This window comes from Nematolebias whitei, chromosome 8 (genome assembly GCF_014905685.2).
Source record: "Nematolebias whitei isolate Nwh7 chromosome 8, NemWhi1, whole genome shotgun sequence".
Lineage (NCBI taxonomy): Eukaryota > Metazoa > Chordata > Actinopteri > Cyprinodontiformes > Rivulidae > Nematolebias > Nematolebias whitei.
In genome coordinates this window covers 30,353,887-30,367,736 of record NC_056505.1, presented here as the reverse complement: position 1 = coordinate 30,367,736, position 13,850 = coordinate 30,353,887, and the positions used below count along the sequence as shown (strand labels likewise).

The following is a 13,850-nucleotide window of genomic DNA, read 5'->3' as shown; positions in this document are numbered from 1 at the left end:
ATATATATATATATATATATATATACATATACATAAATATTAAATTAAACTACTACTTACTACTTGTACTAATATTCCTACTTCGTGGTTTTTTACGTATCGCAGAGCTCAGGGTACGGATCCCCTGTGATAAACAAGGGACTACTGTATATCTTAGATGAATGTATACTGGTTTTTTTTGTTTTTTGTTTTTTTTTATAGTTTATATTATTGCTATTTTTGGGTGTAACTGGGACCTTGAGTACACAATTTCTTTCCACCTCATGTACCACATGTGATGCGAATGACAATAAAGTCACCTTGAACCTTCATTGCCCTTATTTGCTCTTGTGTAAACAAATGTTTTCCCACAGTTGAACTTAAAGGCCCAGGCCATAAATGCAGCTGTTGACTTCCAAATATGAGCATGTTATTCCTTTGAAACAGGCCAAAAAACACACACCACAATGGGGCTGTTATAGAAACCCATGGGAATTAAACAAATGATTTAGTAGATCAATTCCATTGCTAGGTGCAGTGATTCCTGAAAGCAAACAACTCTTCGCTGTTTTTTATTTTATATCTTTGGTCTGTGAACGCCCACCACTCACCCTGTTAAAACCTCTTCTGGAGTTGCTTAAACGTCCCCAGTTTTCCTCACACCCTCCAGAACTCGACGTGTCTCGTTGTTTTTGGTGTCCACCTCAGAGATTGAGCTGAAACTGCAGCTGTGTGTCTTTTCACATGTCCCCTGACGGCATGATCTCATTCAGAGCTCGCTGGGTTTTGCTGCTCGGACTCAGAGTGTTACTTTGCACATCATACGAGGATCAACTCAGGACCCACGTCTGATTGAAAAGATCTGCGCTAAATCGGCCGCAGGTTGTGTGATTCTGTAGTTTAAATGGTCCTAAAGGGATTAATGTCTACTGTTGTTTGGAGAACATAATTCTGATTGGTTTGACGAGCTAACGACTTGTTTAAGTAGGATTGAAATTAAAGTGGATTGCACCATTTTTGCACCATACAGTTTTCATAGCATTTAAAGCAATGGAAGTTTGTAAACATTCACATTAGTTTCATATTACACAATTACAGGAGAAATACTAAATTCTCCTTCCATAGAGTAGAAGGCTATGCAATTAACCATGTAATGCACCATTGGCAGCATTAATGTTTATGAAATAATGTTTGCATAATCTGCATTAAAATAATTTCCCAAAGATTCCTACGTCAAACGATTGGCTCAGGGGTTATTCTGATGACGAGCCAGTTTCAAATATTGGATCGGGAAGCCAAGTCAACCAAGACCTTGTTTGTTGCTTGGTTTTAAAATAAATGACCACACTCACACTGTTGACCTACTGCCTGTGGTTTTACATCAGCCATGTCATATTACAAATTCCATAAAACATTGTGATGTAACATACCAACATGTCTACCATTTGGAAGTGCTTTAAAGTACAAAATGAGAGCAGTTCATTAACGACCATTTGCAACTCGGGACACTCGTGCGGCAGTAGTAACAGACATTCAGTTCTGCAAATTTAATTCAAACATTTGGTTGTGCACACTGAATTCACCCACCTAACTCTTAAAGCTTGTGCAAATAAGTAGCACACTTTAGAGAAAACACTAAAGAAAAGAAAAGAGTTTCAACGAGACATTGATAAGGCAAAGAGAAGGAGACCAATCACTAGGGTGGAGGACAAAAAACAGATTTCCATTGCCTTTTGGACCTTTTGGAGCCACGGTCCTTTAAACACCACGAAACAAACAACGCTGTATAAAAATGTGTGCCATCCACTGGAATACTTTTTCCCATGTTGATAATTTGTTGATGAAGAGTCTCAAGTCAACTGGGACATGCATGGCAAAGCACAAAAAAAAAAAAAAAAAACCCACAACTGGACTTTTATTCTATAGTTGAAGACGTTTTGCTTCCTATTCGAGTGTGAAGGTCCAAACTTTAAACTGCATGACATGCTCCATTGTGCTGAATCACATGCAGATTATCCTCATTTTCCTCTCCCTGGAGAGTCCAGGCCAACAAAGAGCCTAGCTACTCGCCAGGGGGAGAATTGTGAGAAAAAATATCTGCATGTGATTTTAGCTTGCACATTGAAGCATCTCATGCAATTTAAAGCTTCAAACTCCTTCAGATTTGACTTGAGAAAGCTCTTGGATGGGAAGCACAACGTCTTCAACTCCAGAATAAAAGTCCAGTTGTTTTTTTCCTTTATAGACTTGATTAAAAAAAATTGAGAAACAATAGGAGCACAGGTTTTATTTACTGCAATGTAGAACAAGTGCATGATTCATCCATGAACTGCTGCCTGTTTCAGAGTTGAACTGAGCTTGAGCAGGGAGAACTGGACAACTCCTTCCACCCCTTCCAGCTCTTCTGGGAGGATTGTGAGGTGTTATCTGAGAGACACAGTCTCTCCAGGGTCTCTAGGTCTTCCCTGGGGTCTCCTCCCAGTTGGACATGCTTGGAAAACCTAAGGGGGAACCCTTAACAAATGCCTGAACCCCTTCAACTGTCTCCTTTTGATGTGGAGGAGAATCGTTTCACCCTCTCTGTGGAGCCTCAGAGAGCTTCTTCGTTTAAATTTGCTGCTTCTCGTAAAAGCACGTCTTCTTCTTTACATCCATGTTATGAAAAAAGGTTTCATCCAAATACACGTAAACACAATTACCTCTTCCTAAAGTTTCTGAATATATTTTCTGATCTGTGGATCAATGTGTGACTGATTTGTTCTTGCTTGCTGTAAGGAGCAACCAATCAGACATCAGGGCTAGGGTTAGCCCCGCCCACTGAGTTTGACGAGTGAGGCTGACAGTTAACATCATTTCATGGTGTCACTAGGGTGGATGGTGACAAAAGTCAATAAATAAATAATAATGAAATAAATAAGTTAAAAGACTTCATTATTTAATGGTGTATTTAATCATTTAATTATATATTTAATGATTTAATGATGTATTTAATAATTAAATGATACATTTAATTATTATGTATATATTATGTATTTATTTATTTCATTTTGTCACATTCTGTCCTCCACAGGAGAGCACAGCTACCCTGCCATGAAAACATTCCTACTGCATGTATCCACAATCCTGTGCTCTCTGTCACTGCCCAGAGCTCGTGACCATAGGTGAGGGAATGTAGACGACTGGTAAACAGAGCCTCGTCTTGGAGCTCAGCTCCGTCTTTACCACAAAGCACAGGCACAGAGCTTGCAATACTGCAGAAGCTGCACCGATCCATCTGTCGGTCTCGTTCCACATTCTTCCCTCACACAGGACAAAAACCTCAAGATACTTAACTTCCCCCTCTTGAAGCGGCACCTCACTCCCAGTGTAAAAACGTTGCTGCATTTTGGGCATGTCTTCACCTCCTGTACACAAAGTAGAAGGTAACAGCTGAGAATACAAAGTATGTACTGTTTGCATTAGCTTGTGGTGAACGATATGACTTACTTCATATCAAGGTTTAGTGCAGGGCTATTCAACAAAACTGCTCAGGGGGCCACAGTTTCTTAAAGCCAGCAGCTCAGGGGCCGAACATCCCGCAGTTAAAGTCATTATGTAAATAAACCAAGTATTACAATAATCTGTTACCTTTTGTCATTTGTTTATTTTGTTGCATTGAATCATAAATGCAATAAACAAAGCCCAAAGCAAAACCACTGGCTCGCCAGACTAAAGTCACCTGCGGGCCGGAAGTGGCCCATGGGCCGCCAGTTGAAAATTCCTGGTTTAGTGTATTTGATGTGTGTGTGTGCATGTGTTTGTGTCTGTTATGAATTGTCATTTGAAACAGAGAAGATGATCAGCTTGTAGTTTTCTTCATGCTTTCTTTAATTGTGCTATACTCGAGAACCAGTTGTTGATTTTAACTGGTCAAATGTACACAAAAGCAAAGTAACACAACTCCTTAAACTAAACAAAATAACAGGACAAGTGCTGCGACCACAAAGCTATATCAGGATTATATCTTCTGATACAGACTGGTAGAGGTCCTGCTTCATAAATTGATAGAAAAATTTATTCTCATTCTAGAACATATAAAAAGCTGTGCAGAAGATCAAAATATTGTTGGTTGAATCTCAAAAAGCCTTAAAAATACATATCTGCACACATAAAATATGTCAAAACTTAATAAGTCCTTACTGTGTTTAAAAAAAAACTAAAATCTTATTTAAAAAATCATAAACATTATAAATATTTAAATTTAATAAATAGTTCACAGCAGTTTTTTTAACTCTCTATGCAGTTGTTTGGCTTCCTGATTGAGGTTTCAAAAGCGTTATTGCTAAGAGGATAAAACTGTTGCTTTTTAGTCTCTGGTAAGATACTGGATGAAATTTTTGTTGTTTGTTTTTGTTTGTTCATTTTTTTAAGTAATTAGTGATGTCATTACAGCCCCTTTTCCTCAGACACCTTACAAAATGGAGTTGAGTAAATGCTGAATCAGCATCCACACTATTGTTTCCCTGTTTATAGTTTCTTCTGTACATTTGTTTGGACCACTCCATCGTACTTTCAGGTATTTCAGCCATTTAGTTATCAAAAACATCTGACATTATGAATATGGTTTTTGGTTTTCAGACCTCTTTAACTTTTTTAAATTTAACTTTATTCATTTTAGTGCATTGAGAGCTCTTTAGAATCGTTAAAATGTTATATTCTTTAAAATCTTCAGCATGCCTTTTTTATAAGCTTTTAGCAACTTTTTTCTAGTTTAAACTTTTATCCATGGTTTATCTGCGCTTAGCTTTTAGCTAGGGTTTCGCTCATTATTACGGTGGCCCTAAGGTGTAAATGAACACCATTTGAACAACACAAGAAAAACACAACATTAGAAAAAACGGAATTACAAAAAACAGAAATTATATAATTTTTGCATGATTCTGTTTTTTTCAAAAGTAATTCCATTTTTTCTAATGTGATTCCGACCACTTCCGCTATGGCTTAATGTAATTCTGTTTTTTCAAATGTTCATTTACACATCAGTGCCACTGTACGTTATATCTTTTATCAACTGTTTTGCTAATTTTTCCATCTAGCTACTGTTTTTCTGGTTTTAGCTTTTATTTTGCTCATTTGAGCTTTTAGCTTTTGCAGATGATAACTGTTATGGTGTGATTGCTCTGCATTTATAATTCTCTTTTCATTTTCTTTTGTATATATTATTTTTTTTTTTACTCGATTGTTTTGAAATGCAGTGTGGACTAAGAGACAGTGACAAAAAGTACGTTAAATGAAGCTTCGTTTCCCAGCTGCTCTCAGCAGCACCAGGTTCTGAAGCAGCAGAGACACCCTGAAATGATTTATCATCCTCTGTCCCGACGACTGGTCTCCTTTATCATCTCTGCTGTCACTAACTTTCACTCTCTCCTCTCTGCCTCTCTGACGAGGCTCTGACTGGTGTCCTGGGCAGCGTTTCCCAGCCTTCTGTTGTTAATAAAGAGCTGGAGCTCTAGCTGCCGTCTTGGCTGGTTGACTCTGAGGCCACAGGGCACAAAAGGGAACATCAGCGTGCTTTTAAAGCCCGGCCCATTCTCTAAATGCACTCAAAAGCTTGCAAGCAACTCCAAGGTCCCTGCACCTCTGTTCAGCTGTCAAGTGGAAAATACAAACAAGGTTTACTACAAACAGATGAGAAAGAGGAAACGTGGTCTTACAAGTGTGATGGTCTGTTTGTAGATGAATATGTCGGCTAGTGTCTGTCCAGTATTCTAGAGGGAGGATTTTGTCTTTATGTGTTTTGCTTTATTATAATTCCTCCGGCTAATGCATGGCAGGAAATAAACAGCCTGGTTGTCAGTTTTTCTCCATTTTTGCAGAAGAAACCAGTACAGCCACAGTCTGTGTCCTTCAGTCAGAGCGTCCTGGCTCAGGGAGCTAAAGGTGTGCACGTTCACATTGACCAGTTCGCAAAACTGTTTCCTCCAGATTTCAAACTAAGGAGGATGGTAGTTTGACCTGAAACCAGACCCCAGTCACTGCATTCCCACCCCTGCAGCCATTAGCTCACTGTCTCTGAGGAGTTCACATCTTCAAAATAAAGGAGCGACGAGGAAAACTTAATTTATGATCAAAACAATTTAAAAATCTTCAAGACTAAAGGGATTTTTATTTGAATGAAAAGATGTGAAACGTTAAGTAGCTTACCTCTTTTCTTCAGAATAAAATCTTCATTTACGTTTATTTTAGCAAAACAAAAAAGTTTGGTTTTGTTATTGCCGTTTTTAAAGAAAGTTAAGGGGTTTGCTCATGTAAGTGTGAAAGTAAAGGATTTAAGATGCTCCTGTTAAATGTATGGATTGAAAGTAGGCGTGTTAAGCAAGATTTTAAAAAGTATGGCTCTGATATTCATATTTCCTTTTGGTTGAAAAAGTTTTTTTTTAATTGTGGGCTCCAGTTTCAGGAGCTTAAGACTGATCTTTAAATAACAACGGCTGCTGAAAGGTAAAAGGCGGGTTTTCTTGATAATGTTTGTGTTTGTGATCAAATGTCTGCAGTTAGCAAAATATCTCACGAACCGCTTGATGAATATTACTGAATCTGAGGAATAAATAGTTGATCTACCTAGAAATGATTCACATTTGGAAACAATCCAATTCAAGATGGCTGCCACAGCTATTCAGACAAATACATAAATGGCGTAACACCATCTTTTCCCAACGTAGGATGATCTTAGTTGAAAACTTTGGTGTGAAAGGTGAAACGTATTCTTTTAATAGTGTGAACATTTATGAAGCATCCACACTATTGTGATCCATTTTTCTTATGTACGTTTTGCAGCATCTTTCTCGTTCCACAATTTTTTGTGCTATTTCAGCAAATCATAAATCAAAACGTTCAGCTCATTCAGGAGAAGAGTGCTATGACTTTTGGTATTGGCGCAACTTTAGCTTTTTGAAATATTTAGCCTTTTATGCCAGTTTTTATCTCAAAGAAAATGAACTGAGCTCATTTTACCTCCTTCAAATCTTTAGATCTGTTTACAACCTTTTACTTCTCCTTTCACGTTTTGTTCTGGTTCAGCTTCTTTCAGCTTCCTTGTGCAAATTTAAACTTTTTTCATCTTAATTTTAGCTGTTTCTTCAGCTGTTTTGTTATCCTTTCAACTTCTTTCTGCTAACTTCAACATTTTTGTGCTTCTTCTTACTTTTTTCTGCTCGTTTCAGCTAATTATAATCCTTTCATCTTATTTATTCAAGTTTCAGTTTTTTCTTCTATTTCAGCTACGGTTTTTATGCTAATTTCAGCTTTTTCAGCTAATTCCAGATTTTTTTAACTCATTTAAACTTTTTTCTGAATAATTCAACAAAAATGTGCTCTGTCACTTCCTTCTTTTAATTTAAGCTTCTTTCTGCTTTTTTAGCTACTATTCAGCTATTATTTGCAATTTACTTTTTCTAATAATTTCCACTTATTTGTGCTCATTTCTGCTTCTTTAGCCTAATTAGGCAAAATTGTGCTCTCTCCATGTCCTTCGGGTATTGCAAGCTTCCTTCTGCCTTTTTAGCTACTATTTAGCTGTTTTTGCAAATTTATTCCACCCCCACCCCCCCGATAATTTCTACTTATTTGTGCTCATTTCTGCTTCTTTAAGCCTAAATGGGCACAATTGTGCTCTCTACTTCCTTCTGGTAATATAAGCCTCTTTCTGCCTTTTCAGCTATTTTCAGCTATTTTTTGTTGTTGCTAATTTCACCTTTTTTAGCTAATTTACTACTCTGTGTTCATTTCTGCTTATTTAAACCAAATTCAGCAAATATGTGTTCCTTCTGCTTTCTTCTGCTAACATGGGCTTGTTGTTCCATTTCAGCTACATCCATCACGTTTTTAGCTAATTTCAGCTGTTTTTCAGCAAGTTCTTTGGAAATAAGCATTCACACTGCATTTTCCCAGGTAATGCAATTTCTCTAGTTTATAGTTTGAATTTGCCTTTTTCTTTTTCAGAGTAAAGAACAGCAGGATCAAATACTAAACCAGAGCAACGAAGTTTTCCTCTACTGCGCCTTCTTGGACTACAGGTGGGTGTGTGTGTTTGGCTTGTAAAACAAAATGTCTCGTATAAATGTAGGGCTAAGAAGATTTTATCTTAATAATGTGCTTTTTATTATTGTTGTTTGGATCTCTAAGGCTTTAAATCATAAGAAAAGACCAGAGATTTGGAAAATGATCCATTTCCTTTTACTCCTTCAAATTAAAAACATCCTGTGATATGTGTGTTGCAGTTTGACATTGGGTAACATCCCTCTGCAGAAAGAGAGTGCTCTAAAAATGAATCCAAGACACCATTTAGAGAGCATAAATCAGCTTTAAAGAGAGTTGGATTCAAAGGTTTTCACCTCTTGTTCCCTTTGTCTCTGAAGTGCATAAAAAATGTGCATTATTACATGCTCCTGTCAGATTATCATGGTCAAATCAGAAAAAATAAAGATGTGTTTGTGCCTCCTGCAGTGGATGATTGTTGAGCTAATCCTGCCAGAAGTGCTCCTGTAAAAAAAACCCTCTTCTTTTTGGCACATTTATTCCTCGTTTCAATTTTCTGCACTGAATCTATTTGTACAATGTTGTTCTTGACAGTTCAAATGAGGGAGTGTGGTCCAATGAAGGCTGTGTGCGCTCCGAGGGAAACATGTCGTACTCCGTGTGTTTGTGCAACCACCTCACTAACTTCGCCATCCTCATGCAAGTTGTGCCCTTGGAGGTAAGGTTTTTATCTGGACTGCTCTCTTGTTTTATAAGAGGCGTGTCGATACATTTCGTTTAAGGTTTTATGTACCAGGAGCTCTGACGAACAACTCATGACGTTTTACACTGTGCCATTATAATGTGAATGAAAGCATTGCAAAGGTTTGCAAATCTCATAAATCTACATTTTATTCATAATCCAACATAGTAAATATATCAAATGTTGAAACTAAGAAATTGTACCGTTAAAAAAAAACAAGGGCAATTTTGGATTTTATGGCAGCAACAAATCTCAGAAAGTTGTAATAGCATCATGTTGTTGTTGTTTTTTGTGAAATATCCACGCTTTTTTTAACAGCAGTTACAAACATTTAAACTGAGGAGACCAGAGGACTGGTTCAACTCAGTCAGACAACATCAAAATGTGGGTGGGAAAGGTGAAACACCCACATCTGCCTCCACCCTTATTTGCCCCCCTCTAGGCCTTTGAGCAAGGCTTAACCCCCACCATCTGCTTCCCCAGGCTCCCTAGATAGCAGCTCTCTGCTCCACACCGAAGGCTGTGGTAGCTCGGTGGTCTGTGGTTGTGTCAGGAAGCACATCTGGTGTAAAAATAATTGCCAAGTCTTCGTGCAACTTAGTTCACTGTGGAGACCCCTGAAGAAGGGAGCAGCCGAAAGAAGAAGATTTATTGGATGTACCAGCATGTCTTCTGTTTGTTAACATTTTGTATTTATTTAGAGCTTTAAAATCTTATAAAACTGCTACAATCAGTCACAATTATTCTATGACCACAAAGAGTGGTTTAAGCCAAATTAAAGCATCTTCAACATGATTCTACACAATCTTTAGATTGAGGAAAACTGCACAAATATTTTCTGTACATTAACAGTTTCTAACAAGTATTCACTCTGCAAAGTGAGCGCAAATATTTATGGCAACATCTGAGCACTGCATATGTTTCTTTGTGGTCATGATTCATTTTTTATTTTTGACTTTATTATTTTGTGTGGATGCATGTCAGAAATGTAGCTACCTGTTCATATACTCCAAGACCTCAGCAGACCAGGAGGAGCTGTTCTTCATAACCTGCTCCCGCTGGCGCGCGCGTCTCCATCCACGGCTGTGCCTGTGTTGGACAATATCAGGATGTGTTTAATCAACGCAAGGTCTGTTTCCAACAAGACATTTATCCTCAATGACTTTTTTAAAGATGAGGAGTTGGATTTTCTGTTCGTCACGGAATCTTGGATTTCTGATGGTGAGACCAGCGCCTTGGTGGAATTACTACCACTGGACTGTCTGTGTTTCAATGCCCCGCGGCCATCAGGTCGGCGCGGGGGGGGGGGGATTATTAACAGTTTTTAAAGCAAACTTTGCCTGTAAACAGTTGTCCATCCCGGTGTCCCGCGCCAGCTTCGAGCTGAGCGCCTTTGAACTTGGACACTCTCCTCCGGTCCTGTGTGCGCTCATCTACCGCCCCCCCTCGTTCTAAGGACTTCATAAATGAATTCTCTGACTTTTTGGCTGATATCACACAGAGATACACTCACTTTTTGCTTATTGGTGACTTTAATTTGCATGTGTGTTGTCAGGAGAAGCCCTTAGTGAAGGACTTTCTAGATTTATTGGACTCTTTTGGCTTAGCTCAGCAGGTGAACGGTCCCACCCAGGAACACGGTCACACGCTGGACCTCGTTTTAACACGCAATGTCTCTGTTTCTAATTTGAAAATCAGTGACAATGTTTTTTCAGATCACATGCCTGTATTGTTTGACTTCACCCCCCCTTGTCCTACTGCTAAGACGCGCGTTCCTGCACGTACGCGTTCCATTAACCGTTTCACTGCTGCTCGTTTTAATGAAGGTTTTAATTCTGAGAGGATCGAACAGCCCTCGGTGTCTCTTACCACTGAGGAGCTAACCTCTCAGTTCAACTCTGCCTGTTTAGATGTTCTGGACCGTGTTGCTCCCCTTAAGACCAGAAAAACGAAACTTAGATCAGAGCCTTGGCTGAATGACGTCACGCGAGCCGTTAGGCGGCAGTGTCGCAGAGCTGAACGAAGGTGGAGGAAGGACAGGCTCCAGGTGTCTTTTCAAATGTTAAGGGAGAGTTGGCGTCACTATCAGAAAACCGTTAAAGCTGCCAAATGTAAATTCTTCTCTGATTTAATTGTCTCCAACTCCCACAACCCCCGAGTTCTCTTCTCCACCCTGAACTCAGTTCTACACCTCAGTGAGCCTTCACCTCTGGAAGCCTCAACTGAGCTGTGTGAAAACTTCCTCCATTTCTTTTTAGAAAAAGTGGCAAACACCCGGGCACTCATTTCTCCACCAGCTCATGATCTGTCCATCCCATCTCAGTGCGTGGCTGTGTTTGACCACTTTGAGCCCATCTCTCTGTCTTCTCTGAAGCAGGTAATGTGCAGCATGAAACCATCTGGTTCCCCCTTTGATGTGGTCCCCCCTCGACTACTAAAGGAAGTTTTTCCTACCCTGGGTCCTTTTATCCTCGCTATTCTGAATAGCAGTTTATCCTCAGGTGTGGTGCCAAAGACTTTTAAACATGCTGCTGTCCAGCCCCTCCTGAAAAAACCTAACCTTGACCCCTCAGTCATGTCCAACTTCCGGCCTGTCTCCAGACTCCCATTCACCTCTAAACTACTGGAAAAAATTGTGGAGTCTCAGTTGAAACAGTTTTTGGGGGATCACGCTATCCTTGAGTTATTCCAATCTGGCTTCAAATCTCGCCATAGCACTGAAACTGCTCTACTGAAGGTTTTTAACGACATTTTCATTTCCACAGACGCAGGTGATTCTGTGCTGTTGGTCCTATTGGACCTTACATCTGCTTTTGACACCATCGACCACAACATCCTCATTTCTAGACTGGAGCAGTGGGTGGGCATCACAGGGTCAGCCCTTAAATGGTTTGGGTCCTACCTATCTGACAGAACCTTCTGTGTCAATATCAAAGTTTCTAGTTCGGCATCGACAGCGCTCCAGTGGGGGGTACCGCAGGGGTCCATCCTCGGTCCCCTTCTCTTTTCTTTATACCTGCTTCCACTAGGTGCTATCTTCCGCAAACACGACATACCCTTTCATTTCTACGCCGATGATTGCCAAATTTACTTCCCCCTGAGGCACAGAGGCACACGCTCTATTCAGCCTCTTCTTGACTGCCTGGCTGACATCCGGGACTGGATGGCTTTAAACTTCTTAAGCTTCAATGAGAAGAAGTCTGAAGTCATGCTGTTCCATCCCAGTGGCTCACTCATGAACCATGACATTGACCTTTTCTCTCTAGCCCCGCTAGAAAAACAAAAGGTCACTAATCTGGGGGTGATAATGGACCCGTCCTTAAAACTCAACAGTCACGTAAACATGATGGTCAAATCCTGTTTTTTTCAGCTGAGACGGCTGTCTAAGCTGAAACCTATACTCTCCAAAAAGAACCTTGAGACAGTGATCCACGCCTTCATAACATCTAGGCTTGATTACTGCAATTCACTTCTGTTTGGAATCAGTCAGTCCTCCATTGCTCGTCTACAACTGGTCCAAAATGCTGCAGCCCGATTTTTAACTGGTACAGGCTATAGAGAGCACATCACGCCAGTTTTGGCCTCCCTGCACTGGCTACCCATTCACCTTCGGATCCATTTCAAAATTCTCATGTATGTTTTTAAATCACTGAACAGTTCCGCCCCATCCTATCTCACTGATCTTCTGCAGCCATATGTCCCACCGTGCTCTCTGAGGTCAGCAGACCAGATGCTTCTCTCAGTCCCAGAAACCCGTCGTAAGCTCAGGGGTGACAGGGCTTTCTCTGTTGCAGGTCCACGACTGTGGAATGAGTTGCCACTGAGTGTCCGGCAGGCTCCCACACTCTCAGTCTTTAAGTCTCGCTTGAAGACCCACTTCTATTCGCTTGCCTTTAACACGGTGTGATTTGTTTTGGTCCGGTCTGTTCTCTACTCTGTTGGCCATTTTAGTTAGCTTCTGTTGCTATTTGTATCTGTATTTCTATTTTATGTTTTCCTGTCTGCTGTGCATGTTTGTGTTCTTTTGTACAGCACTTTGGTTGGCCTTGTTGCTGTTTTAAGTGCTATATAAATAAATTGGTATGGTATGGTATGGTATGGTATGGTATGGTATATAGTTTATATGTTTTTGTATTTTTGTAAAAAAGAAAATCTAGGTTTTGTTGCGTCACATGACTCCATGATCAGGAAGTGAATCAAGCCCCTTTAAGAGACAAAACATTAGTGTAGGGGCATGTGGAGAAAGACGTTCAGTCAGTGCTCTTAGTTTAGTTTCTGCATGTTGTCTACCTGGCAAACACGGTAATGAATGTTTAATTTTAATTAGCAACAGTACATATGACTCTTAATGGATGCCTCAAATAATGCTCTTAAAAACAGTCAAAAACATTGTAAACAGTCAGAAACATAGTTAACAGTCAGAAACATCAGAAACAGTCAGAAACATTATAAACAGTCAGAAACACTGTAAACAGTCAGAAAATAGTAAACAGTTAGAAACATCGTAATCAGTCAGAAACATCATAAACACTCAGAAACATTGTAAACAGTCAGAAACATCATAAACAGTTGGAAATATCGTAAACAGTCAGAAACCTTGTAAACAGTCAAAAACAGTTAACAATCAGAAACATCATAAACAGTCAGAAACATTGTAAACAATCAGAAACATCATACAGTCAGAAACATTGTAAACAGACAGAAACATTGCAAACAGTCAGAAACAGTTAACAATCAGAAACATCTTAAACAGTCAGAAACATTGTAAACAATCAGAAGCATCAAACAGTCTGAAACATTGTAAACAGACAGAAACATCATAAACTGTCAGAAACATTGCAAACAGTCCGAAATATTGTAAACATTTAAACATCGTAAACAGTCAGAAACATCACAAACAGTCAGAAACATTGTAAACTGTCAGAAAGAGTTAACAATCAGAAACATCATAAACAGTCAGAAACATTGTAAACTATCTGAAATATCGTAAACAATCAGAAACATCAGAAACAGTCAGAAACATTGTAAACTATCTGAAATATCGTAAATAATCAGAATCATCATACAGTCAGAAACATTGTAAACAGTCAGAAACATAGTTAACAGCCAGAAA

General features: G+C 39.3%; 1 protein-coding gene across 1 annotated transcript in view; it reads left to right on the top strand.

The window, feature by feature from the left end:
* The window catches only part of adgrd1 (adhesion G protein-coupled receptor D1), a 58,213-nt gene that overhangs the window by 28,732 nt on the left and 15,631 nt on the right, over window positions 1-13,850 (top strand). The window contains exons 7-8 of the mRNA XM_037680696.1: window positions 7,960-8,033; window positions 8,590-8,713. Coding sequence (XP_037536624.1) covers window positions 7,960-8,033; window positions 8,590-8,713 — 198 coding nt within the window. The remainder of the gene's footprint in view (window positions 1-7,959; window positions 8,034-8,589; window positions 8,714-13,850) is intronic.